This window comes from Epinephelus fuscoguttatus, linkage group LG20 (genome assembly GCF_011397635.1).
Source record: "Epinephelus fuscoguttatus linkage group LG20, E.fuscoguttatus.final_Chr_v1".
Lineage (NCBI taxonomy): Eukaryota > Metazoa > Chordata > Actinopteri > Perciformes > Serranidae > Epinephelus > Epinephelus fuscoguttatus.
This window is the reverse complement of record NC_064771.1, coordinates 14,163,123-14,189,466: the sequence shown is the minus strand read 5'-3', so window position 1 is coordinate 14,189,466 and position 26,344 is coordinate 14,163,123. Positions and strand designations below refer to the sequence as shown.

The 26,344-nt window shown below is 42.3% G+C and overlaps 1 protein-coding gene and 1 long non-coding RNA gene across 4 annotated transcripts in view; one reads left to right on the top strand and one right to left on the bottom strand.

Moving 5' to 3' along the window:
* The window catches only part of arhgap17a (Rho GTPase activating protein 17a), a 42,106-nt gene extending 18,085 nt beyond the window's left edge, over positions 1 to 24,021 (bottom strand). For 2 of the 3 annotated variants that reach the window (XM_049562569.1, XM_049562571.1), the window contains exons 1-8: positions 23,396 to 24,019; positions 11,109 to 11,148; positions 6,438 to 6,542; positions 6,183 to 6,215; positions 5,614 to 5,690; positions 2,322 to 2,433; positions 1,508 to 1,584; positions 1,278 to 1,395 (exon numbers count right to left, since the gene is read on the bottom strand). In XM_049562569.1, the coding sequence (XP_049418526.1) occupies positions 1,278 to 1,395; positions 1,508 to 1,584; positions 2,322 to 2,433; positions 5,614 to 5,690; positions 6,183 to 6,215; positions 6,438 to 6,542; positions 11,109 to 11,148; positions 23,396 to 23,448 (615 nt within the window). In that variant the 5' untranslated portion in view covers positions 23,449 to 24,019. Of the gene's footprint in view, positions 1 to 1,277; positions 1,396 to 1,507; positions 1,585 to 2,321; positions 2,434 to 5,613; positions 5,691 to 6,182; positions 6,216 to 6,437; positions 6,543 to 11,108; positions 11,149 to 23,395 lie in introns of all 3 variants that reach the window. The other variant, XM_049562570.1, reaches the window with a different exon arrangement.
* LOC125880273 (uncharacterized) lies at positions 11,696 to 23,360 on the top strand. Its single transcript, XR_007448044.1, has 3 exons — positions 11,696 to 11,804; positions 11,903 to 11,944; positions 20,818 to 23,360. It is a non-coding gene; the product is annotated as an uncharacterized LOC125880273 (long non-coding RNA).
* Positions 24,022 to 26,344: the final 2,323 nt, after the last annotated feature.

Sequence of the window (26,344 nt, the reverse complement as noted above, 5' to 3'; positions counted from 1 at the left end):
CAATCAAACCAAATTCCTCCTGACTTTACATTCTGCCTGACAAAATGCGTCAATGTACCGAAGCTAGATAGTCTACATCTGGACTTTAACGCCTGTGCCCACGTCAGATTTCCCGCAAGATCATTTACGGCACACAGACCAGAAGAGCCTATGCTTAGAATTTCCCAAGCAAAGTAAGGAGTACATTAGCAAGTTAAAATGAAGCAGGAGGAGTTTTTCCTTTACAGAATTTTATGTTTTAATTGTATTTTGTGTTTATGGCTGATACACGGGCAGGATCAGCAGATCAGCAAATCAGAAAGAGCAAAGACTTAACCAAAGAACAGAAAAAAGCCAAAAGGGACAGTGATCTAGCACAGGGGAAAACAGAAGTCAACCTCAGTCACTTATTCAACAGATGGAGAGTCCATGCAGGACTCCTTCTGCAGAAGTGCAGGATTTGTAAGGATTCAAAATTATTCCTGAATTAGCCCTCTTTCTCCTAGACATGTATCTAATATGACTATTTTAATCCTTCATCTTCATCTTTCTTTAACTTGCTTCCAAAACAAAATGCACACTCAGGATCTTTTCAACAAGAAGGCATGGTGCTCATAGAAACAATACTGCTTTTGTCCATTGGGGTCGCCAAAATCAACACAAAAATCAAAGTTCCTTGTAGCTGCTTTAAAGATATTCCATCTCCACTACACAGCGTCATCCATCAAATGAATGTGTATTTCAGGTGGCACAAGGACAGACGTCAGTGGTCAGCGGTCAGCTAAGCCGTTGGTCTTTGCACTGCATGAGTCATAAATCCTCCTGCTGCTGGCAGGAGTCTGGTGAGACTGGGAGGGAGAACTTTTGAAGGGGAAACACGAGGCTTGACGCTTCCTGGATAGAAAACCTGACACATCACGCAGCCACTACACACTCAAACTCACCAGTGATTCAGTTCAATAGATGCAAGCACACAGACACACAGACACACAGACACAGACACACACACACACACACACACACACACACACACACACACACACACACACACACACAGGCTGAGCTGACAGGGCATTTTCAGTCATTTGTGTGCGTCAGTTAACTGGGTCAGAGGGCCCAAGGGTCTTGGAAAGTCCAGTTGTTATGGTTATTCTTTTCCCAGATTCAACTTCTGATAAGACCTGATCCAAGTTTCTTTACCTCGATAAATGACCTCCAGTATGGCCTGCTGTGGTCATGATAAACAACACCATAATGAACCAACAGAAGCAGGGCTCATTAATAAATATGCTGGTTACCTTGCAAAGCTCCATTTTGTTCATGGCCTCATCCATTTCCTCCTTTAGTAGGTCAGCCTTGGCCGTCAGTGCTTGAGTGTTTGTTCCTGAGATTATTGACTTGGTTGCCTGCAACCATCTGAGTTTGGAAAGACAAAGGGATGCACCATTTTTATTGAAGTATGGCCTGCATCGCCTCAAATTCAACATATCTGACATGATAAAAGAGAGTGAGTTATAGACGGACGAACCTTGCTCTGGCAGAATCATAGTCCAGCACCAGTTTGGCCAGCTGTTTCCTCTGCTTCAGGATGTTGGGAATGTCCACCTACAAAAGTTATATCCAAAACACATTAGGTTGAAAAGCCAGAGAAGTTAGACTGACAAAGATCTAACAGTTGTTGGGACTGCTCTTCCTGTATGTCTGTCCTAAGATGTTTCCCCTGATTAGCATTTTTTATTTGCAGGTTTTTAAAGGTCTATTCAAGTTTTGGGGCATTTACTCTTATTTCAGTTTGTCGCGTGGGTGACAACAATGACATTTACATTTAAATGGCACAAAATTATCACAGCATGACACCTACAAAAGAGCAGTGCGGCTTCTTAACACTGACAACTGCAGCAAGTGCTTTTGTACAGGAAACAATTCCAAATGCGGGGTTAATGGATGCAGAGATACACACGTCTGATAGCCAACAGTTACTCATGTTTGGAAAACGTGGTAAAACAGATGGCAAACCAAAGCCTGCAATGACAAAGTGCAAAGTCCTCATGTTTAGCTCATCTCGCCAGGATTGGAATCAGTTTTGTTTTGACTTCTACGTCTCCAACCTCATAAGATCACATTACCACAACAGACCATTTTGAGTCCACGTGACTGAGCAGTGTAAACCCAAACGACAGAAATACAAAGAATGCTATAAATAATTTATTCCACTATGATTAGATCAGAGAAAGCAAATAGTAGGGGTGTGACTGCACTTTAAAACAAGAGCTGTGAAAGAATTTTCAATATTTAACTTATGATTATTTGCCTCTATGTCCAGAGGGTGTGAGGTTTCTTACCTCTGCTAGCTGGCTGAGGGGATCCAGGACGTCCTTCTCTATCTGCAGCTCATGTAGCATCAACTCCGATGCCAGACGATTCTCTGCATCACCACATGTTTCCATCATCTTCCTGTGTACACACATATCATTACAAAGAGAGAGAGAGAGAGCGGGGTGTTAAAAGTGTTAAAATTAAAATCAAACACAGTCATATTTATGCCTCATTAACCAGTGAGGGGCAAGTATTCAGATCCTTAAGTAAAAGTACTAATACCATACAATAAAAATAGAATCGTTACTTAAGTGAAATTGCGTAATTATAATCAAGAAAATGTACTTAAAGTATTTAAAGTAAAGGGATCAAATGCAGAAAAATGCCCCCTGTGACTGTTTTACTATCACATATTATATAATCAGATTATTACTCATACATTACATTACAGGCGACGGACCCTTGGGTCAAAGAGAGATGGAGCAGGGACTTCCAACTGCATATACTGTATATATCACATATCGCATTCTATGTTGCACTTGACATGATTCTCTGAACATTTCTGGGTCTTGTCTCGTTTGCACTTACAAGGATGTCCGTACACGTGGAATAATAACAATTTCAATTGTAAGTTAATGTTAGCTAACTAGTTTACCTCAGCGTTATGGATAAGTGCTCAACAGTGATATTGTAAAAAAAGCTAGCTCATATTATTGCATGGTGATTCATGAGTAACAGCCTAACATCAGTGTGTACTATAAATTTAAAGGGGGTTTTAAGACATTTTAATTATTGAAACAAAAATAAAACAAAGCCTGAAATTAATACTTGAATTATATTACCAAACAATAATTTGACACCCCCCCGCAGTTACTCTGAGGAATCTCAGGGGTCACGGACCCCCTTTTGAAGACCCAGGCTTTAATGTAAAAGCAGGATTTTACTGTTGTAGTCGATAGAGGTGGAACTCATTTATTACTTTTCTGTGTATGGCTGCAACTAATAATTATTTTCATTATGGATTAATCTGCTAATTATTTTCTCGATCAATCAACTGATTGTTTGGTTGGCAAAAAATCCTGAAAACACAGAGAAAGGCAGTCACATCACCCCAAGTGACACCTTCGGAATGCTCATTTTGTCCCACCAATAATACTTTAACAATGTAAAAAACAAATGAAAAATAAATAAAAGAATTACAAGAAAAAAGCAGAAAATCCTTACATTTATGAAGCTGGAATCATGAAATGTTACATGAAAGGTGACAAATATCAAAAGCTGCTAATTCATTTTCTGTCAAGCAACTCACCAGTTAATCAGTTATTGTTTCATGTGTATTCATATATTCTTTTAGGTGGTTTCATTTATAAAAAAAAACAAAAAAAACTTTTTTTATTTTATAATCTCTTCATATGTTATTATGCAAAAATCTTAATTTGTTAAAGGTGCTGTATGTAAGAATGTGGCCAAAACGGTTACTGCACTCAAATTCAAAATACTGCCGCGAGTCGTGTCCGCACCCCCTCCCCTACAGATTCGAGGTTGCTGGACAGCGGCACGCTGGAGACTGATTTGTTTGCCCACGGGCGGCTGCCGTGGCAGGGCTGCGTTGCCGCGTCCTTGATCTTCAGTTTTCCAGCGGACCGTTCGAGCAAGTCCGGCTTCTCTGTTGCTAACGCTGCTGCCGGGATACGGCAGAGGAGACGGCTGCTAATGCTATGTACTGGGACACTGCTAATGCTGCTTGCCGTGCTGCTGTAGCTCAGTCATAACTGTAACTGATGCTGAGACTCTACTGACTGCGTGACTGGTAGACAGCGGTGGGTGGCACAACAGGCCAAAACACAAATTCAAAACATAAACATGATTTGCAGACCGTAAAAATTTTTTTTAAATGCGAATATTCTGGCTGTACTATTGTTGTCGGTGAGATCAGTATGTTATATGAACATTATTCCTTAGTCTCTGTGACATATTAGGAGGATTTTATGACTATTTGCTTTAGATTTCTTACATATAGCTCCTTTAAGTAACTCGTAACTAAAGCTGTCAGATGATTGAAGTGGAATAAAAAGTATGATATTTCCTAGTGGAGTAGAAATATAATGTTAATAAAATGAAAATACCAAAATAAAGTACAAGTGCCTCAGATTTTACTTAAGGGAATACTTCATTGGTGAATCTGAACGAACCCTTTAAAAACACCAAAGTTGCACAATAACACAAACTAACTAATCGAGGCAGCGGTAGACCATCAGTTCCCATGTTCAGCGAGGTAAAATTACTGTTATGTCATTATAGTCTGGCTCTGAAGAGAGCATACATGAGCTTAATGTTTCATTCAATTCCCTGTTGGAAAAAGCTGTCAGTTTGGGAAGCACTGAGCATACGACTGGACAAATCAAACTTGAACTATGCTGCATGAGTTGTGTGAGAGTTTGTAAATGGAGGTTTTGATACAGTTTTACTGTCGTTAATGGACATGGACTCCTATGACTTCAATTCACCAAGAATTCTCTCAGTTTTTGGATTCTTCGTTCAGTGTGGAGGCACACGCCTAAACAAATTTTTCTTTATGAATTCAATGTAACATGGGGTGAGTGAATGACATACAAATTTTAATCTAGGGAGGGTTAGTATTCCTTTAAGTACAGTACTTGACTTAATGTACTTGCATTCCACCACTGTCATTAACACATCAGCACTATTGCTGTCACATCTTCCTGACAAAATATAACAATACAAAAGAATGACAGTCTGTTCCAGCTCTTCCTCTGTTCCCAGCCAATAACTGAAAGCAAAACCAGGTTATTATGACGCCATCATTTCCAGCTGCTCAGCGCCTGGAGCACAGTGGCCCAGTGACAGTTCATCTGCGATCATGAATCAGGGTTTTGGGCCGCGCTATTTCCAGCAATTCAACCCCTTTGCTTTGAAATACAAAAAGAACAACAGTCTGAGCTGATGTCCACATGAATGCATCACATTTACTAGCAGACTATCTGACGGACTTTCCCTTCCTCATTACTTCCAGGCAGACACACGGCTGCTGTGCACATTTGGAGACATTCACTTTCTAGATCCTCAACTACAAACTGTCTGCTCCTGTTTTGTGCTTTTCCCTCGGTCACGATAAATGATGTGAACCTCCAGTAAGGGAACTGCTGAAAGTCCCGTCGACAGAAAAGAGGGCAGATTGCTTGCCCTGAATGCATGGCCTCATATTTCACGCTCTCTGGGGGTGCAACTGCTCCATTAGCAACAGTTGCCAAGGAGGAGCAATTGGTTTTCTGACCTGTCAATCAATCACAAACTCACCCTATCAAGGACTCTTCTCCCAGTTGGCTTCCGCCTTCCACCATTGCCTGGGATAGCGCAGTCAGAGGAAGCTTTTTCTGTGGTGCATGAGTGGAAGAGGGACAGATGCAGACAATTATTAGACTTATACTGAGACATAAACGATTTCAATCTATGCAGGTGCACAAAAAGTACACAAATTCTATACAGCAGCTTCAGTTTTTGATGTTGAAGGCAATGGAAAATTCATCAGGGACTTTCCATTGAGCGGTAAATTCACAGTCAGGAAGAGGAAGAGAGCTTTCAGAGCAAAGGAGGGAAATACAGACGTTAAAATGGGATTTAAGATGCAAACTAGGGAAGTGAGACATCTATCAAATGACAGCACCAGAGCTTGTTTTTACAGTAACACAGTTTACATCTGTACAAACATTTATGAGTGTGCAACATCCTGTTTTCTAACCAGAGAATCCCAAAGGCAAAGGTGTCATGCATAGAGAGTAAAGATGACAGATGTCTGAACGGGAAATGGAGCGAGTGGTTCTGAGGACCAGAGAAGTGGAGTACAGTAAGTAATCGGTGTTTTTTACCTGACCATTTCCTGTATAGAGGCGTGGTACAGACTGTGGTGCGTTTTTTGGGTGGTGTGGAGTAGAGAAAACAAAAGAGAAATCATAAACTGAAGGCCTAATATGGACACTTTGAATGAACACATCTCAAAATTGCGTGGGAGGTGGTTTTAAGTTTCCCTCATCCTGGAACACTTGATTCATCTGGTTATTTTGTTTTTAAAGGCAAATTTAAGCTCTGATAAATGTTTTAATATAACAAACTAGAGGTCTTACATGTCTCTTCTCTGCATCTGCACCGATGTGTCCTTGTAGACATGACACCATCCTCTTGTGTGTGTTGTGGGACACCACACGCACCAACTCCATGCGCCGTTCAATCTATGCACGAGACAAAACAACCAAAGATCTTAAGCAAATATCTTTTATATACATGTCATATGTCATCACAGAGCGAGGCAGCACAATGTATAAACTGCAGGAATCGTTCATAAAAGTTAAAGGGGACATTTTATGCTAATGTTTGGCTGCATACTTGTATTTAGGGTTTCTAATAGAGCATGTTTACATGCTTTAATGCACAAAAAACACTTTATTTTCTTCATACTGTCTGTGCTGGAACACCTGTATCCACCCTATGTCTGAGACACACCATTTTAGTGCCTGTCTCTTTAAAGATATCCAATGCAGGATTTTCCTTAAACAATGTATACACTCATACACAAGTAATCCATCTCAATCATGACCCACTACAAGTATGCGGTGGTGTATTTTTCTGCCCTTTGCCTGTATTTTAATACTGTCTTCTTGTTTTCTGTGTTTGGGATGTTTATGAGCGTGTATCCCCAGAACACTCAGAAGAGTTATTTCTGCTTCACAACTGGACGTGTTGTGAAGCAGAAATATGATCCGAAATCAGAGAGAAATTAACAACATCGCCAACCAAGATTACATACGTCCCTGGCAATAGCGTGTCGCTACATGTAGCAGTGTAATGTAACCAGTTGACCATATAAGGGAATCCATCACAAGCTGACGTTAGCTTGTTGTAAAAGTTGAATACAATGTTAGAAACAGAGCATTCATAATAGTCTGAAGCCTGAGGTTTTTGCTCAATTTTAATATGAACATCTGACATCAGATTATTATTTATTAGTGGAATTTTCAAGATGAAAACACCAACAACACAATATGTAAACCCTCGCATGTACACAAACTTAACTTTGATAAGCCTAAGTACATGGACTGGACTACATCCTGCCGTGTTTGTTCCAGTAAGTACATGAAAACACACACATGGCCAGCAGACTTTATGACCACAACCACAGTGTCCCTATAAACCATCAAAACAGTGTGTCTGCAGTGTTGATGGCTGATGAGCTCCATCTCCATGCGCAGATTTGATTAGTAGCTGCCTTGTAGGAGTCAGGGGTCAAAGTTCATGCATGATTGATAAGGCTTGTCCCTGCAGAACAACGCTGGAATGTTATCTTTGAAACACATGACTCATCGGAAGTGTCTCTATAGCAACGGCCACTGGGTTGTGACCGAGAGTGAGGGGGCTCTTTGGCTTTAAAAAGGCCTTTCTGATTACACAGGCTTTCTCCTGTCTGCTAGCCTAACGACACAGATCCACTCTGTGCTTTTAGCCTGACAAGATATAATACGGTCATTGATGGGAGTCGCAGCTATTTTGGCTTCAGGACAGAGGCCAACTGAAACTCTGCAGGATGACTATTCACTGTCCTTGTCATGCCAGGTGCCTGACTGGGACAGTCAGTGTCAACGTTAGGCTGGCTGTCACCACCCCATGAATAGAACTGATGATTGCAAGTTACTGTTGGGAGTCTGCTTGAAAGTCTGATGATGCAAAGAACTGGTTTAAGTTGGCACCGCTTGTGAGAAAGTGAAGCAGGTTGCATGCATCGGTTCCAAACAGGACAGGTGTGTCTTTTTTTTTTTGAAAATAAAAAGCACAACTGACGAGAGAAAGCAAGAGGCTAAAAGTGCCTGAAAGGGACAAACATGTACTCAAGACTTGGGACAAACAATGTTCCAAATATAAATGGGAACACTGAGGTCTAGAGGGCGAAATAAGCAGAAATGGAGGGAGACAAACGCGCAGGGAGGATCAACCAAATACCAGACAATTGTGTTCCAAAAACAGAACGGAGTGGGAACTCAGGAATTCCACAGCAGATACCGACCTCCGTACACCGCCCCTTCTCTGCTCTGCCTCCCTCTGTTCTCGAGCTCTTACGTCAGTCCCGACCCATGGTGGCCTCCGGCATTCCCAAAACAGCTGGGTCAAATACAAAGTTGCCAAACACACACAATAAGCTATAGGCTTGGGAACACTTCTTAGATTCGGCCCAGTTAGTACCTGGCACATAACAAACACGCACCTCCCTGTGCTCTAACAGGGACCGAGTTCCTGTGTGGGTGTATTGGAAATGTTTGGGTTGCATGGCGCTGGGAGTATTCTTCCTCTCATTGTAACGAAACACACATCACCATAAAGTCAAAAAATAAAATAAGCAGAGGAGTGGGAGAACGTAGGCCAAGAAGTCTGCGCAGCAGGCAGCAGGGTGTGTTTTTCCTCCTGCTAAGTGATGAGGTCAACACTTGGTCAATCCCATGATGCGTCATAGAGCAGGGAATCCCATGAAGGATAGACGGGGAGAGGACAGACAGAGAGGGTGTCTGTCTGACTGCCTGTGTTTGTTTATTGGTTCCTAAGAGAGGATGTTGACATGTCTCGACAAGTCTACAATGAACAAAAATAACATAACATGACGCATTAAGGACGGAATTACGTGTTGCCAAAAGGCAAAATCATCTTTGTTTGCATTTGGGATTCATGTGTTAATAGCAGCCGGTTGCTACCTTTTAAAACGCTACACCCAACTTCAAGGGTGTGTGCAAGCATGCACTCTGGTATTTCTGGAGCATTTCTGTGGTACCCCCCCATGGATGAGCCGCTATGCAGAGGAAAAGACAGCTGGAACGAGAATGCCGGGTGGCTCTTTGGCACCCTGTAGGACCACATTCAAAAAAGGTCTTGGGATGCAGGGGCTAAGAATAAGCCAGATACAGACCTGGGATGTAAATGGGATTGAATAAGGGGCAAAGTGAATCTCAGATCTTCCAATGGTCACTTTTTTCACACTCACTAGCACTGTCACTGTGACGGAATTTACCCTATGGTGATAGAGGATGTCTCAGTAGCGCAATATGTGTTATTACCACCATTCATGCCTCTGGCCAATTTAGAGTCACCAGTTAACCTGCGTGTCTTTGGACTGTGGGAGGAAGCTGGAGTACCCAGGGAAAACCCACGCTGACGCGGGGAGAACATGCAGGCCCCGGGCAGAGAATCCTGGTAAAACCCGGTATATTTTGTTGTGGATTATAGTAGAAGAAGAAACGGGAGAAGAAGGGAGAGGCTGAGCAAAAATAAGTACTGTCAAAAAAAAAACCCTCACATATATATACTGCTGAGGATAAACTGAGGTCGTTTTGTTTTAAGGGTGCGGAGTGACACAGCCATCTCAGGAATTAAGCGGTCGAGTGATTTCTATCTCTACATCCCTCACGCCCTTTTCCTTTATCAGACAGCAGTGTTCCTCTGAAGTGACTAACAGAGCACACAGAGTCTCGGCAGCTGATTTCCAGACACAAAGGCAGGACCATTGTGTCTCTGAGGAACAGCGAAAGTCGACTGTCAGTCATAACAGAACTTCCTCTCTTTGGCAAAAAGCACCCTGAGCGGTTAGTCACCGCTGTTCGCTTGTCCTCTTGCATTAAAGCCACTCACGCTGGATCTGAGTCGAAAGGCCTTTGCACACAGAGTTCTTATTTTTCATGCGTTTTTTTTTTTTTTTTTTTTTTTTTTTTTTAAATCTGTCATCTGATAAAAAATGTTATGCACAGAATGATTTCACATTGAGTTTGATGCATGAGACAAAATGTATAGACACATCTGCTCCCTTCTCTCCACTGGAGTTGTGGACACCAATCTCTCCCACATAAGATTAGGCCGATATTCAAAACACCTGAGAGAGACAAAGGTATTAAACTTTCACTCTGGCTGTTTGTTTATGCACCGGCTACAAAGGAGAGCGAGGAGAAGAATAAAGCATGTCAGACATTGCGGCCTTGGCTGCTGTCATGGAATAATGCACAGCCAGCTGAGTTTGTTTTCACGACACCTCCCATTCAAACACAAAGACAATCCTCATCGCTGGAATGTCTTTGCTGAGCGGCCAATATTTTGTCCCGACCCCACCTGCTGTCTGCCTCAGACGGCTGGAGATAGTTATCCCCGGGGAAATCCCTGCACCAGTGGCTTTCACGCACACACAAAGAACTGCACAAATGTAACCTACATAGATACATCCACAGCTACACTGACCTCTGTGCAGCTTGTTACTACAGATGTTTTCTCAACCATGTGTCTGCAGCAGTCCCATGAGTTCGCAGGTCTCAATTTCAACCAAGCGACACAAGCGCTGATTAGCAATCTTCAACTGGAGAGAGGATCTAATAAGTGGTATCAGCTGCTGTTTAATTGGCATGAAAGCTTGCATACTTTGGGGCTTGGTCAGCACATGGTCCAGACTCTTCCCTGTTTAAGAAATCTTTTTTGCAAGTTCTCACTGCTTTGGTGTTTGCTCTGCAGCCAGTAGTCACATTGTAATATTAGGATAAATCAGTACAGAGGTGTAGCAGTTTCTTTGGAATAAAGACAGGCAAAGGGAGATAAACTGTTTCCCAGGCATGCAAATTAACACTTATTTCATTTGACATGCAAATACTATGGGAGGTTTTGTGATGTGATTCAGGAGAGACAAATACTAGTTCACGTAAGCTGCAGCCGCTGCCTAGCAGATGAAGTTATTCCAGTGTCGAGCTGATCAGAGCTCCATAGTCAGATTAATGATTTACCTGTAGGAGGTCATCGCTGAGGACTTCTGTTTTCTCCGCTCTGTGGGTGAGAAAAGACAACAGAGGGCGCACAGGTTAGCACTGACACACAACCACACTAGATAAGGAGCTGTACTTAAACACACCGTGCAGTCACTGTGAAGATATTACATGACACTGCTCCTGAAAGACTGGTTTCCACGCTCAGCTTGAACACCAAAATAGTGACAGGTATCGACCCGGGCATCCGTGGGAATGTTTCAGAAGTGGGTGGGTCTCTTCAGTTTGTTACTATAGTAACAGGCAGGAAGCAAAACATGTCTCTCCTCAGACTACAGCTGCATAAATGCCTTAACATGTGTCATGAAGTATGACAAATTTTAATTTTATCCAATAATAAACATCTCAAATGCTCTGTGAAGTGCACTGAAGGCATGTTCTGCTGCTCAGCAACACTCCTTAAGCCACAGCTAGCAAGGCTCATGGTGTCGTGCACAGGGCAGCCGCACGGCCCTCCGCTGCCTGAGCCTATTAATAGTAAACTAATAGTTGGACTTGAAGAGGTCAGACAGATTAGATTCACTTAAAGGGAGAAGGCTGGGAAATACGGGCTCAGCTCATACTGCTTATCAACACCTTCGCACAGACTGTGGCTACTGAAGGAGGTGGGGGCAACACTGCAGTCAAGAGGGTCACTGACTTGACATAAGCTGAATGGTATATTTACTTACACTTTTAAGACAGTAATGTGGGAAAAAAATGTCTAGACTGCAGACAGATATTTAAACACCTGTTGTGTTGTTATTTTTCTGCAGGTACAAAGCAAAGACATCCAACTGCATCAGTCATGCATCTGGGTAAGAGGGCAAAAATGTGTTCTATCGACCTGTTCATCAGAGTGTTAATGCACCAATCCAACTGTCACTCTAATTATACCGATTCTGTACCAATTAGGTCATGGATTGTTGTGACTCTAAAAGCTGAGTCAACAGATCTCTGTCCGTCCTAAACATGTATTCTACTGTCCCCAAGATGACAGGATGGCGTTACACACTGAACCCTGCTTTTAAGCCTGCGCAAAACTGATGTGAAACAACAGAAAGACATCGGTCGACAACAGTCAACAAGGCAAATACCAGCTGATACCGATGTTCAGTCAAAGAATGGGTGCACCCCTAATGAGTTTACTTATGTATCATATTTAAAAACACCAGAAGATGACCAAAAGTGCCTTCCAGTCGACGCAGATGGATTAGAATCTGACTCAGTGCATGATTAAAGAAATAAAAGGCATATAAAAGCCAACAACACCTAGTGTAATACTATAAAACTGTTACGCAGATGAAGACTGTGCAGGTATTGTTGTGTCTAACTAATGTGCAAACTTTTTCCAAGTACGAGTTGAGCCTTTAAACTGAAGTGACGTGTAGACAGTGGCTCGCCTGCATTTTGGGTAACCGGAGCTCTAAACGAAGCCTGGGCCCTCCTCCAAAAACTGCTCTCTATGAACTATAGTAACCTTGTCACAGCTGCCTTCAATTACAACACGGAGGAAGGGAGCAGGGAGAAACAGAGAGAGACTAACAGAGAGGGGTTGAGAGTTTGGGGGTTCGAAGGAAAGAAATACAAATATAGAGATTTTTTTGGGGGGGGTTAAAGATAAAGTGCCAAACCAGAATAATCTAGAGGCTGGGGATAAACGGAAAGATTTTCTCTGGAGGAGAGCCATAGCTGAGCTGGTGAGTGAGTGAGTGAGTGAGTGAGTGAGTGAGGACCTTTAACACACAGAAACCTACAGACAAGACTTCCAGCTAGGGGGGAAAAATGGGAGCCACACACACATTACAATGCACACACACACATACAGAGCGTAATTATAAAGCCACAATATGGAATCCATGCTCTGGTGTTGTCTACACACTGCAGAGCTCTTCATGTGGTCCTGTCATTGAGTGTAATCTTAAAAACCAGTGTGTTCGTCAAGCAGACTTATCCTGTCATGAATAAACGCCTACGGATCATACATTGCCAGTGGATATTAATCATTCGGTATGTTTATCCGCCTTATTCCTATCCCCTATGATACCTTGTGTGTTTAATGGGCATGACTTCTGGTGCTGAACCCGAGTCGGCGTTTTCCAGTGGTAATGGTTAGCTAATCCTCTGTCATAGAAAGATTGGGAAATAAAACATGTGGAACTATTACACCTCAGATATCATCATTTCATCACCTCTGCTCACCTCATTGGTTGTTTCCTTTTGAACCAAGCATGTTAGCTATTACCTTGCCTTGCTACATTAACATACATTGCTCCACTTAACAAGGCCCGAGCTAGCAAACAGTAAGCATCTGCTCCTTCTAAAAGATGATTTATGATTTCTCATGACTCATAAACAGACACTGACACATTTGGCAAACATTTAACATAATTAGGTCCTATTTTTAGCTCCATGTTGAGTGAGTAAATGTGGGGTTTCCAGAAAATGCTCCACTCATCTGCCTTTAAGGACGCAGTTTACACATTTTTATAACTGCAGTTTTATTAAATCAGATTTTTTTTTTAATGGAATAAATGCCAAATTTAGTAGCAGACTTCAGCAATAGCTGAAAAATAAATATCTTTATGCATTCATTTTATATGATATGAAAGAAATACAGAAAATCAGTAACACATTCTCAGACCAGATGACTAAACACGTAGGTTCGTCACATAATTCAAGGTATGCTGCCAGTGTAACAGACATTTTTCTAAAATAGGTTGAGAATGCAGTCAGACAGGGAAAGACCGGAATATCATGCACTGACGTTGAGTGGCAGGCCTGTCATTCTCTTCTGCAAATTGATTGAATACCTCCCGCTCCCAAAACTCTTTGTTTTGGTTGGTATTATGTGGTTGCTATTGACTAGAGTGAATCAAGCACTTCCAAATACAACAGGTCTAAATTAGACTGCACAACACTCTACTAGTAAGAAGATTGCTGTTGTTAGATATGGCATCAAAATAAAATATATATTGCAACTCTATACATTCCGTCACCTCTCTCAATTGAAGTGCAGGAGGTGACTGCTCAAATATTTGCAGTTTGCAATATTTCCACTTTGGCTACCACTAAGCTACAGAACAGTGTGCCTATAGCTGACATTGCTATGTTGTGGCAAATAAACTACCTTACCAAACCAGATAAACTTAAAGTGATGTGTGGCATATTAGATTTTCCCTCAGCAATCTGGTCAGCTCAGGTGGTCAGCTCTGGGCTGTTTGTCTCATTGTGACGTGCCGCTCTGATTACTTACTTCAAAGTGAACGCATAATATGATCAATCAATCACTGTCATCTGCTGAGCTGAATCAGAGTTAAACAAACAAGATGAAGCATGTTAATTATTGAGCTTTAGCTGGGATTCAGACCAAAAACAGCCTTGTGTTATAACAGTGTTAGTGGGGGCCTGCTGTACCAGTTAGACAATAAAAAAACAATCCAGGAAGTCCAGTTTGAGTAACAGATTTACTGCATTTAAAGGCTGATCAGACTGCATTTTTTCCACACAGGGCTACTGTGGGTCTGAACATGGCCTTACAAGGGTTTTGTCACTGTTGTACAGAGCCAGACTAGCTGTTTTCGGTCTTTATGCTAAGCTAGGCTAACCAGCTACAGGCTGTAGCTTCATATATAACTGATAGATATAGGAGTGGGAGCCTACTCAGCCCCTTAGCGGCTTTTATCATTGATAGAATTGTCACTACAGGGACTAACCATAGACCGTCTATGGGACTGACTAGCCTACAGCTACTTCCACTATCTTAGCAGAAGTTGCAGCCATCATCTACCCTGGGAATCCAGAGTTCTCGTGAGAGCACAATTTGAATTTGCTCAGCGAGTCACTCTGGCAATCAGTAATGATGCTCATTACCCATGCCGTTGGAGCCAAACTGCACCAATCACATCGGTGTATCTGCTATAGGCAGGCCAGAGGCGAGCTAAAGAGATGACGACAGCACTGCGACAACGAAGTCCGGAATCAGTCAGTAAACACTGTAAGATGGCTACGGATGAACACCAGTTGTTTGAAACGGCTTTGGCCGCTATAATGAACGAATTAGACTTGGCTTTTTCTCTAAAAGAGGAACTGAAGACGGCGCTCAAGTCTTTCCTTTGCAAGAAGGACATTTTTGCTGTTTTGCCGACCAGATACGGCAAGAGTCTAATCTACCAGTTAGCTCCGCTGGTAGCACTCTGGATACGTCACCCCGTGGATTGTTCTGATTGGTCGTAGTGTTATCCAATTGCGTGCAGTGATATTTTCAAATGCAGACTTGGTGCCACCCCTTGAGTTGGGCCATTTTCATTACTCATAGCCAGACCCTAAATCTTTCTACAGTAGAGCTTATGTCCAGGAGGATTGTGACAAACTACAAGATAAAAGCAAATATCACTACACCAGAGACATGGAGAAATTACTAATATAAAAACATACTGACTAACTAAATGAACTCTGTTTACTGACGTTAATGTGAGAAAATCTGGTGAGGATGTTTCCATGACATCTGCAAATATCTCCCTGACCTGGTTGTAACTGCATGATCAGAGCACATGTGAAGACACTAAGATAGATTAACAGCACCATAAAAGCAACACTTGTGTGAACCAACACCAAATAGCCCTGTGTCACAGAGGCAAAAAATAGGCAGGCAACAACAAACAAAACAACAATTGTTTTGCCGGCATCAGCTGACCCGGAGCAAAAAGAGCTGACCCCATCGTGCCTCACCGACGCAGCAGCCTTTAGAGAAAGTCTGTTGCTGCGCGCCGCATGTGACTTCTTAACAACATGAGATCCTCGCTGCACAGCCGTGGCCACTACATCAGAATGGTAACCATGGCGATCTACTATTAAAGTGGAAGGGGAGTAAGTGAACACTGCAGCCGTAAGCACAATAGAGCGGCTGTTAGCAGCCACTCAACACAATCAGCGGGCTAAGGCGTAGGGAGGGTCTGCCTCTTATGGCTGCAACAGTTGGCAGCTTAAGGCATAAGGTAATGGATACTGGACCTGGATGAAAGGAGCTGGGAGAATAATTGAGTGACTCAGCCCATACAGCCTCCGTAATGTGGCTGATTATGTGAGCTGGTACGACAACATTAGACCTGGGCAACAATAAGCAAAACATGGAGTATAAACTATGGGACTTTTATTCAATGTGTATTGTTGTGATGTTAAGATAAATCAAGGCTAAGCTAAACCTGTGCATCATGAAAACACACTTTCTTCCTGGGACAATGTTGACGTCATAAAACTGCTTGTTTTGTCTGGAACTTTAAGATATTTAGTGTACAACCATGTAAGACTAAGAATAGCAGCATATCTAAACATCTGAATCCTCAAATAATTTGCATTAATGCTCAATATGTGACTCAAATGATCAATTAATAATCAAAGTTGTTGCCCATGAACTTACATCAAAATGTTTTCACTCTAGTATTGTGACAATTTTTCAAACATTATTCAAAAGAAACCCTTTAAGTGTGACCAGTGTTAAGTTTCCTAAACACTGTCACTGTTTGTCTCTTGAGGATTCTTTGGTTTCATATAATCAAGACTACTCAATAACACATTTGTTTCCTGTGGGAAATTATTGTTATGATCGTGATTAAAGGAATTCTTCATCCCACAAAATGACCATTTGTATATCTACTACTCACCCCAGTTCTGTTTATGTTGTGAAAAACTTTGATGGGTGAGTGAATGGAAGCTGAAACTTTATCTATGCTCTCTTTGAGTCATTCTCCATTGACAAAAACTGTAATTTTATCTCGCTGAACATGGGAGCTGCTGTTCTACCACTGCTTCTATCAGTTAGTTAGTTTGTGTTATTGACTTCGGTGTTTTAAGGAGTTAGTTCTTATTCACCAAAGTCACACAGTAACACACACTGACTACCGATAAAGGCAGTGGTAGATCAGCAGCTCCTGTTTTCAGTGAGGCAAAATTACAGAGACATCGATAAATTTTACTTCCTGTTCAGTTCCCCGTCAAAAAAGGCAAGCACAGAGCAAATGGTTGGATAAATGAGACTTGGATTAAACTGCACAAGTTGTGTGAGAGTTTTTAAACGGATGTTATTATATAGTTTTCTGTTTCTGCTAAACGTGGACCCCTATGACTTCAATTCACCATGACTTTTCTGTGTTTTTGGATCCTTCATTCACTGGAAGCATGCGAGAAAACAACACTGTCCTCGTGGCAGTAGCTTTGGGGCAGCTGTAGCTCAGTCCATGGGGACTTGGGTTGGAAACTGGAGGGTCGCCGGCTCAAGTCCCCGTATGGACCAAGTATGGAGCGTGGCCTGGCAGCCGAAGAGGTGCCAGTTCACCTCCTGGGCACTGCTGAGGTTTCCCTGAATAAGGCACCTCAGGCACCTGTCCATGGGCAGCCCCCTCACTCTGACATCTCTCCATTTATGCATGTATAGTTCCTGTTTGTGCATGTGTGTGTATTTCGGGCCTTTGTGCATCTTCTTCTTCTTCTTCTTAGTCATTTGAGTGTTGAAGCCTTCCTTTAAACTGACTACCATCCCTATTTTCTGTCTTACCAATTTATAATTTGGATGAAAGCAAAAATGACTCTGACAGCTAACAAACAGCAGTCTAGCCTCATACTGCAGGTCTTGTGTATTACTAGCAGTACCACAAAGGGATCCCAGCTGACACACCTCTTTGTCCTCAAGGCAATGACCTGGTTGTGCGACAGCAGGGGAACGCCCAGAGTCACCTATCCTCGCTAATTCAACAGTGACATTTTGTTGATCCCTGAGGGAAAAGCCTCTATTCAACACGCCTCCCTGTCGAGTGAATCAAGGACTTCCAATTACAATGCCGTTAACATTAGATTGCACAATGCTGTGATAGTAAGAGGACTGTTGTTGTAAGAGTAAAAGTTGAAAAGTTTCTTGACCCCACTTCGGCTACCACCGAGCTACAGAACAGGGCACCCGTAATTAAAGGGGATTCATTTCAGTAGGCTGTTGTAAGCTCATGTCTGTATTGATGAATTGATTGATGTTACTCTGTTGTGGCAAACAAGCTACCAGCCCAAATAAACCCAAAGTAATGCAGTAATTACACTAATGTGGTGTGTGACACATCAGGTCAGCTGATGTGGTAAGCTCTGAGCTGTTTGTCTCATTGTGACGTGCTGCTCTGATTAATTACTTCAAAGTGACGCATAATATGATCAATCAATCATTGTCATCTGTGGGGCTGATTCAAGATTAAACAAATATAATGAAGCATGTTAGTTAGGAAGCTTTCCCAGATTGAAAACAGCCCTTTGTTATAACAGTGTTGGAGGGGGCCTACTGTACCAGTTAGACAATGAACAAAAATCCAGGAAGTCCAGTTTGAGTAACGGATTTTTGGCATTTAAAGACTGATCAGACTGCATATTTTGCACACACAGCTACTGTCGGTCTGCACCCCGCCTTTTAGTGTACTACTACTACTGTTGTTCAGAGCCAGGCTAGCTGTTATCCCCGTTTTTAGTCTTGATACTACATTCTGTTTGCATTTGAAATCAGAGGTTGGAGCTGGGAATGACATCACACTCAAGTTGACCATGTTTCAGTACACCAGGTTGGACAAGATTTTGCTGGCAATACCAGTTAATAACAACGCATTATGCTATATTTTGCAACATACAAACACTGCAGCAACATGGGAACAGACTGATGTTGGACAGGACTGTGTGTATCACTGATTTATTGAGAGACAAATGAGACAGATGTGCTAATATAAAGTGTATTAGTACAGATTTTTGCTACTGTTGATGCACAGTGGCCATAGTGGATTTTGAGGTCAGGGTTGGTGGGCGTCCTATGACTCTACGAGACAGAAATCCAACTTCAGGGGTTGCTTCAGTTGAAATTAGACCAGGAACTTGGAAATTCCGACTTCCCAGTGCCGATGGAACGCACCATATGCTAAGCTACGCTAACCAGCTGTAGGGTATAGCTTCATAGCTGACTGACTGATATGAAAGTGGTATCAATCTGCTTATCCAACTCTCCACCAAAAATTGAATCAGCATATTTGTTAAATATCAAACTATTGCTTTAATAAGCCTAAAGGCCAAAACACACCGGCGGCGTCATATGATGGCAGCGTCATTGACGTGAGTCAAGTGCCACCCCCAACACACACAAAAAGCGTCGCGCTGCGGGGCATCAACCGGAATTCTATTGCACACTCCAGTCCACTAGGCTGGGAAGTACAAAATAGCATTTTTCAAGGGCGGTGACGCTGGAAAAATAGGACAATAGCGTAAAGTGCTGTGGCGTGGCATGTCAACACGCGTCGAGCCGCTGCCGGTGTGGGTTTGTAAATAGAAAATAATGGGGGCGGCTGTTTTGACGCGTGTCGTACGCCACCAGTGTGTTTTGGCCTTAATACTTTTTTAATAAAAATGCTATTATTTCTACTGGTGTCAGCAAGAACTCCTTACTTAGGGCAAGGTGGGGAAATAAGTAGGCCTACACCGGTTCTCGGCATCAGTTAAGTTGTTTTATTATCTCTAAGTCTGAACATAGTGTAAAAAGTCAGCTAGCTGTAGCAACAGTCTGTCTGTCATCATCAAAAATAGATGAAAAGAGAGAATGTTTGTCCACCTCGGTGGACACTACACGTACAACAGGATATTTACCTCCTGTAACGGATGTGCTGCTCTGTTGAGAAGCAGTGGCACTCCGGTGTAGAGTGTCAATTACAGGGCATTCCTGGAATTTGAGCCTATGTTGAGCCTAGAGAGATATTTCAGCATATTGCTGGTGGTTCCACTTACTTGAAATGACTGACTTTCTTTGTAAAATGAAGCCATGAAGAGTTTCTTCCTCTCTGCCTTGACTCCTTCCTATTTTAAGTTTCCAGCAGTGTTGCTGTGTGATGCTTGAGCTCATTGTTTTGAGATGCACAACTGTCAGAAAAACATGCCAGGATCGATGGAAGGAATCAATAGGCTCAGAGGCGATTCCAATGGATCGGACAATAATTCCCATCCCTGTTTGCAACCAACCAGCAGAGTGAGTTGTACTAACTGCCATTATCTAAAATCACTTGAGTAGACTGAGATAATCAATATACTTGATGGACAACAAACAGCTCAGGCCCCCCCAAAAGAATCTGAGACATGTGTTTCGCTGGTTGACCTTTGCACAGTATGTCTTGGGTATGACAGCTTTAAGGCCTCCTTATTAAACTGTACGCGTTACCTTTGAACCACCCCTTATAAGCAGCCTCTGTACACACTCCTTGATCGAACCATATCATGTGGTCCAATCATCAATGATTGCTTATCCAACTTCTTCCTCAGTCACTGAAAAACTTATCTGGGTATGTTTTCCTCACAATCAAGGGTGATGTCATTATCACAAGCAAAACAGAAAATGCAAACTCTCAAACATCACATGTACAGTGCAGAATACTGAGCTCATTCTGGGTCTGTGGAACACGACTGTTAGTTTATCTTAATGCAGATAGTAGTTATAGCCCATGATACCCCACTCATATGTTATCTCCTATACTAGCTGTATAGAACTAGAGAGTTCAAAGATAGCAAACTGAAAAAGCTTCCAAAGGACTAAAAAAGCCTCGCCATGTTCCCTGGCATGAATCACAAGCTGTTTTCCTCTGCACCTCAGTTTCACTCTCTGACTCACATCAATCTCCCTCTTCTCTAGAAAGCCCTAGCACGTCTCTGGGAGGCAGTTTCCTGTTTGTAGAAGAAGAAGGAGAGACTTCCTCAGAGCGGCTGCTCGCTGGACACACTGTTCTGACTTTGCACAATCACAGGAACCCAGGGGGCAGCGGAGAGGAGCCTTTGCACTCCAAACTTTTGCAGATACACAAGCAGGCGCAAACTTAATGGACAAAGCAGAGTATGCTCACTCATTCAGAAGGGCATACATACGAGTGCAGGACAAATTACCCCGACATATGCATACACAAGAGCGAGCCACTTCTGCATGCACACACATACAAATGTCTGTTTTCTGCATTACACGCTCTCCAGTTCTAATTTACTGCTGGTACACTGCGGCGAGGAAATTATGAGTATTCCAGCTGCGCCCCAAAGCAGCAGAGCCCTAAGTAAGTTCTTCAAAATGTTCGCTCCTCTGATAGGAGTAGCCAAAACATCCTGTTTGAATAAATATATAGAGCTATATTTTTCTACAAAGCAAATATTGTGCCCCTTTTTTCCCCTGAAGGTTTTTCTAGCAGCACCTTGTTTCCTATCACGTATTTCCTTTAGGATAATATGAAATGTAAAAAAGATAAAACTTTCTTTTTACCTAAAAAGACCACTGAAATTCTATATTAATATGGAAATATTTCACGCTATTTGAAATGTGGAAGCCATAATCTATGTGGCAATGCTGCCTCTGCCTATTATGTGATGACACATTATTTATTCAGCCTGTCAGTGGCTTCATCTAGTACAATCCAGTATTGGGTGCACCCACCGTACGCCTGAGGTGCCAAACACTGTTCGCTCCCGTACACAAACACTGACAACCACAAAGTACACGTGCACACAGAATGCCACACATCATGAGAGCCGACCTCTCATGATGAAAACATCCTGTGGCGTGTCTAACCCTTCTGTTCGCACAAGGCCGGGCTGGAGCCATCGCTACTTTAGATATCCAGTTACAGAGGGACATTGTGTGTCATAACACAACAGCACAGTGGCACCTCCATAGGTAACACGCATAAACACTACACAAGGCTTTATCACTGTTCGGATTTGAACTCTTTTTCAGAGTGCTGATCCTTTCACAGTTCAGAGCGAGAGACTGCTTGGAGTGGAGATGCACAGACACTTATCCATCACTTACAAACATTAATCTATTTTATGCTTTAAGTTTGATGTCTGATTGGAGTTGAGCGTCTAGTGTTTCACAAATGGAGAGGCTCTTACCGACACTTTAACAGCACAGAGTGAAAGTGAACCTTGCTGTATAGTGCAGAGTATATAACAGCTCATCCCCTGCTTTAGTGTATTAGCCCTGACTCTGCTAGATCTCCTTACCCTGAGTTGACGTTTGAATTCAGCTGGACAGGGGGCAAGTAAGACCAGACGGACTGAGCAGCAAACATCAGGCCCCTGGCTAAGGACGCACCAATATATTATTAGAATTCGGTGTCTGTTATCAGCTGATATCTGCTTTGAAAACGTCATCAGTGTAAGGCCAATAACATATTTGACATGTTGGGAAAGAAGCATTTTATTCCTAAATGTAGCTTGTGTCACTGTCATGTTTGCACATTTTTAACATGGATAACTCAATCTCTATACAACAGAAAAGTCTGAAATCCTTACCCTCCTTTGCAGGCTCTTGCGCAAATTAATTTAAATATTATTTAAACTGGAAAAAGGGCAATATCCAAATCGCAGGAGCTGCAGTAATTTAATAAAGGCAAAGTTTGTCACAACATACCGTTATAAATAAAGCATTGTGGTGCTACAGAGAAGACCTGGCCTACAAATCATATTCCAGATATAAGGGAACTTCACTGTTCAGTACATACCCTCGCAAAAAATGTGATGCAAAAATTATCATTCACACTAAAATTTCTATTTCATATTACAGTATCTGTCAAAATATATATTTCCACTATACATATATTGTGCAACCCTAGTACAGTTATCTGTTGATATATTGGTGCATCCCTATTCTTGGCCTCACGCCTTACAGTGTGTTTCCAAAACAGACACTTCTGCTATTTCACACAGCTTTTGACAGCAGAATTAAATCTCATGATGTAAGAAAGTGAGTCATCCTAAGGAGAGTGAATGACCTAAGGCTAAATGCACCATCACTGGTCTCCTTCCTCGTGTTTATTTCCCATGCAGACAGTGCTAACACACTGCGTAGATGGCTGATTCAGTCTTCTGGGGAGGACATCTGGTTGGGTTCAGACAGCAGTGTGGACGCTTGCACACATCAAGGGAAGCAGTCCCACATCCAGCTCTTATTAACAGTGTCATGTCCTTAAGCTTGGTTGTCTGATTCATTCATAAAAGACTGTGCTCATTGTCTGTCTGCACAGCCAGCTGATTAGATTTGTGTGTTAGTTAATGTGATTTTCTCTCTTTGCAGCATTCCTGTGCCATAACTGATAAAGAGCAAGTTAAAAGAGAAGCATGGGGAAGGGTTAAAAGTTAAATTAAATCGACAAGCTTTGGAGTTAAGGTGAAAAAAGCCCAACAGAAATGTGTGTGCGCCAGTAAACAACGCTGACTTCCATACTTGCCTGCCAACAGTTTGATTGGCGAGCTGTTTCATCCGATTGAACTGTTTCTTCATTTTCGGTCCCTTGCCAGTCTCGTCTTCCGAAGTTACGCTTCAAAGCCGGGCTTTGGTTTGTCATGAAGTTCACAGGGCCTCTCCCCGATTTAATTTTCCAAGCTGTCGCTATGACGGTGCAAAACAAGCAGGAGCCATTGAGCCCAAAGCCAATTAAAAATAGTTTGTAGCCTCGCTAGCCACTAAGCTAGCCTTCTCCAAGTGGAGATTCTAGAGGAAAGTTCCCGTTGGGGGCGACGGCATGATCCGCGAACCTCCTTTTTGGTATGTTCCCGTACATTAAAGTCCCCAAAGTAAGCCGTGACTAACTTTCACTGGCTCCAGCGGCTTTTCATGGCTCTTCTCGGCTGCTGTGTTGACCCGTTAGCCGGCGAGCTAACGTTACCGAGCTGGATAATCCGTCGGCCGCTTTCTCCCAAAGCGGGGCAGAGCAGAGCGGAGCAGGGAGCCGAGTGAGGAGCAGCGGCGGCGGTGGCGGCTCACCTCTGCCTCTGCCAGCACACAGAGGGAGAGGGAGAGCAGCAGGAAGTAGCGTTAGTGCATCTGCCACACAGCACCACCTCCCCCTGGACACTGACAGGAGCAACATATGGAGCACTGCACTCATGGAAACTATCCTGCGCTATTATAAAAAAAAAATAAAATAAAATGAAATACACTGAATTCAAATAGGGAATCCTGCATTCATAATTTTGCTTGTTTTCTGCAGTACTCTTACAGGACACAATGCCTAGAGAGTAACTTTTCAAGTGCCCACCCAGTGGCGCTCCCAAGGGGGGGGCACGGTGCCCCAATACATATGGAGCCCCTGGCTCCCTAGCGAAAAATAATAGAGTCCACCCAGAAAGAGTCCTACAACCTGGAAATGAGTTAGCATTTTGTCAATCCTGCTTCCCTCATCTCAAATTCAATGGGTTTTTAATGGTTTTATGGTTATTTTATTTCTTTATTTAAACATAAAAATTGTTGACTTTAAAAATCTCTTTTTCAACAGTGCCCTGGCCAAGACCTGCAGCAACATAAGCTCCAGACAGACAAAGAATGAAAAGCTCAAAAACAAGCAATATAAAACACAAAATAAGATTACAACAAAGAAAAGCCAAAACGTACATTAATATATACTAGAAATGAACCATAAAAATTCAAAGACAGCAACTACACATGATTACAAAAACCAGCTAAGACACACTGAAACACTGACATATAGAAGATTGTGTACAGAAATCCTGCAACAGTGCTTTGAAACAGCCGAGAGGAACCAGTGAGTGCCACTGTAAGTCCGTCTGCTTAAGATTCCACATATAAAGAGCTGCATATATAAATGCTCACTTGCCAGACTCTGTACATACCCTCGGTACAGACAATAAAAACATGTTTTGTGAACCGAGAGCATAGCCATTTTCAATTTTTTGCTTCTTGTACAAATGTAAGTATGCTGGAAGTAGGCCAAGAATAGCTTTAGCTTGAAAACTTCTACGAAATTGTAAGGAGAGTCAGCCAACCTGAGCATACGGGATACAGTGATGAGTTAGTGGCTATTAATGAGCGTGACTTGCAAAGGTCTGTAGTTAACACAAGCTTTAGAGACTTTGATGTTTTCTTCTCCGACATAAAATACGTCATACGTAAATATCCCACTCGTGAACTCTGAAGCTGCTATGTGTCTTAAAAAAGGTGGTTGCTACCAAGTGGCCAAATGAGACTACTGAACATCATCATGCTAAGCCGCTCCAAATATGGCTTTACAGTCTTGTTATGGTAGCGACATTAGGTCATGTGACCATAGTGTAGTTTGTAAGCTTCACTAATTTTGACAGTGGTGTTCATATGTGAAGATTATCATTCTGAACAAAATGTGTAAGTATCATAAATGTTTGTTTGCCACAGAGCTTATTTCTGCAATCATTCAAAATCCAATGTAAAAGTCCCATTGGCTTTTTGACGAGGGAACTGGTGTGATGCTGACTTACACATCAGCCTACAGAAAAACATCATCCCTGGAGCACTATCTTTAAGAGGCTTTGATGCGCTCAGTGGACTGAATCATTGTGACATCGTGCTTACAACAACTTCTAGGTAGACAAATGGCATTTGATTTGAACTGCAGAGATAAAAAGGAATTGTCGAACTTGTTTATTTCTGTTGTCATTTCCAGCCATAATTGTTAATGTTTAAAGACATAAACTTAAACACACAGGTCCAACCTAACAGACATTTCCGCCACGCTTATTTAATGCACTGATGCACTGTTTTGCTTTGCTATAGCTTCTTTGATAAATCAAATCTACTGGCATAGAGGCTAAGCAATGTGTTGCTGTGGATGGGGGCCAAAGCAAAACGTATTCTGGCCACTTAAAAATATCAAAATCAGTTTGAGTTTATGCTATATTCAAATATTTGCACTGCTTTACCTTACTGTCAGAAAGCGCTTTGACTGGGAACTGAAGCCATTACATTGTTCTCCTCAAAGCCAAACTCCACTGAGAAAAACAATGGGCTTTGAGACAACACCTTCACTTCCCTGCTGGAAACTGCTGTCTGAAAGCAAGGTATAGTGGTGTATAGTGCTCACTGCCATTTCATTTTTTTTTGTATGTTACATAGTGGGGTTTCTACCCAGAAGTTACTATTGTAAGCAATTTCGTTTGGTGTATTGTTAAGCTAGGTTAGGGTAGCACAGGTAGTGGTATCTTGTGAACCCAACAACCTAAGTCATCCATTGGTACCAACCATGTTGGTATAGCTTGTATATAGGAAGGCGGCTAAATAACTCTTTTGATTAGGAAACAGCTGGCATGGCCATTTTCACAGAAAGTCCCTTGAATTCTCACCTCAAGATATCTGAATGAAATTGGGCTCTTCGGGCACCCACAAGTCTCCCCAAACTTGATGCAAT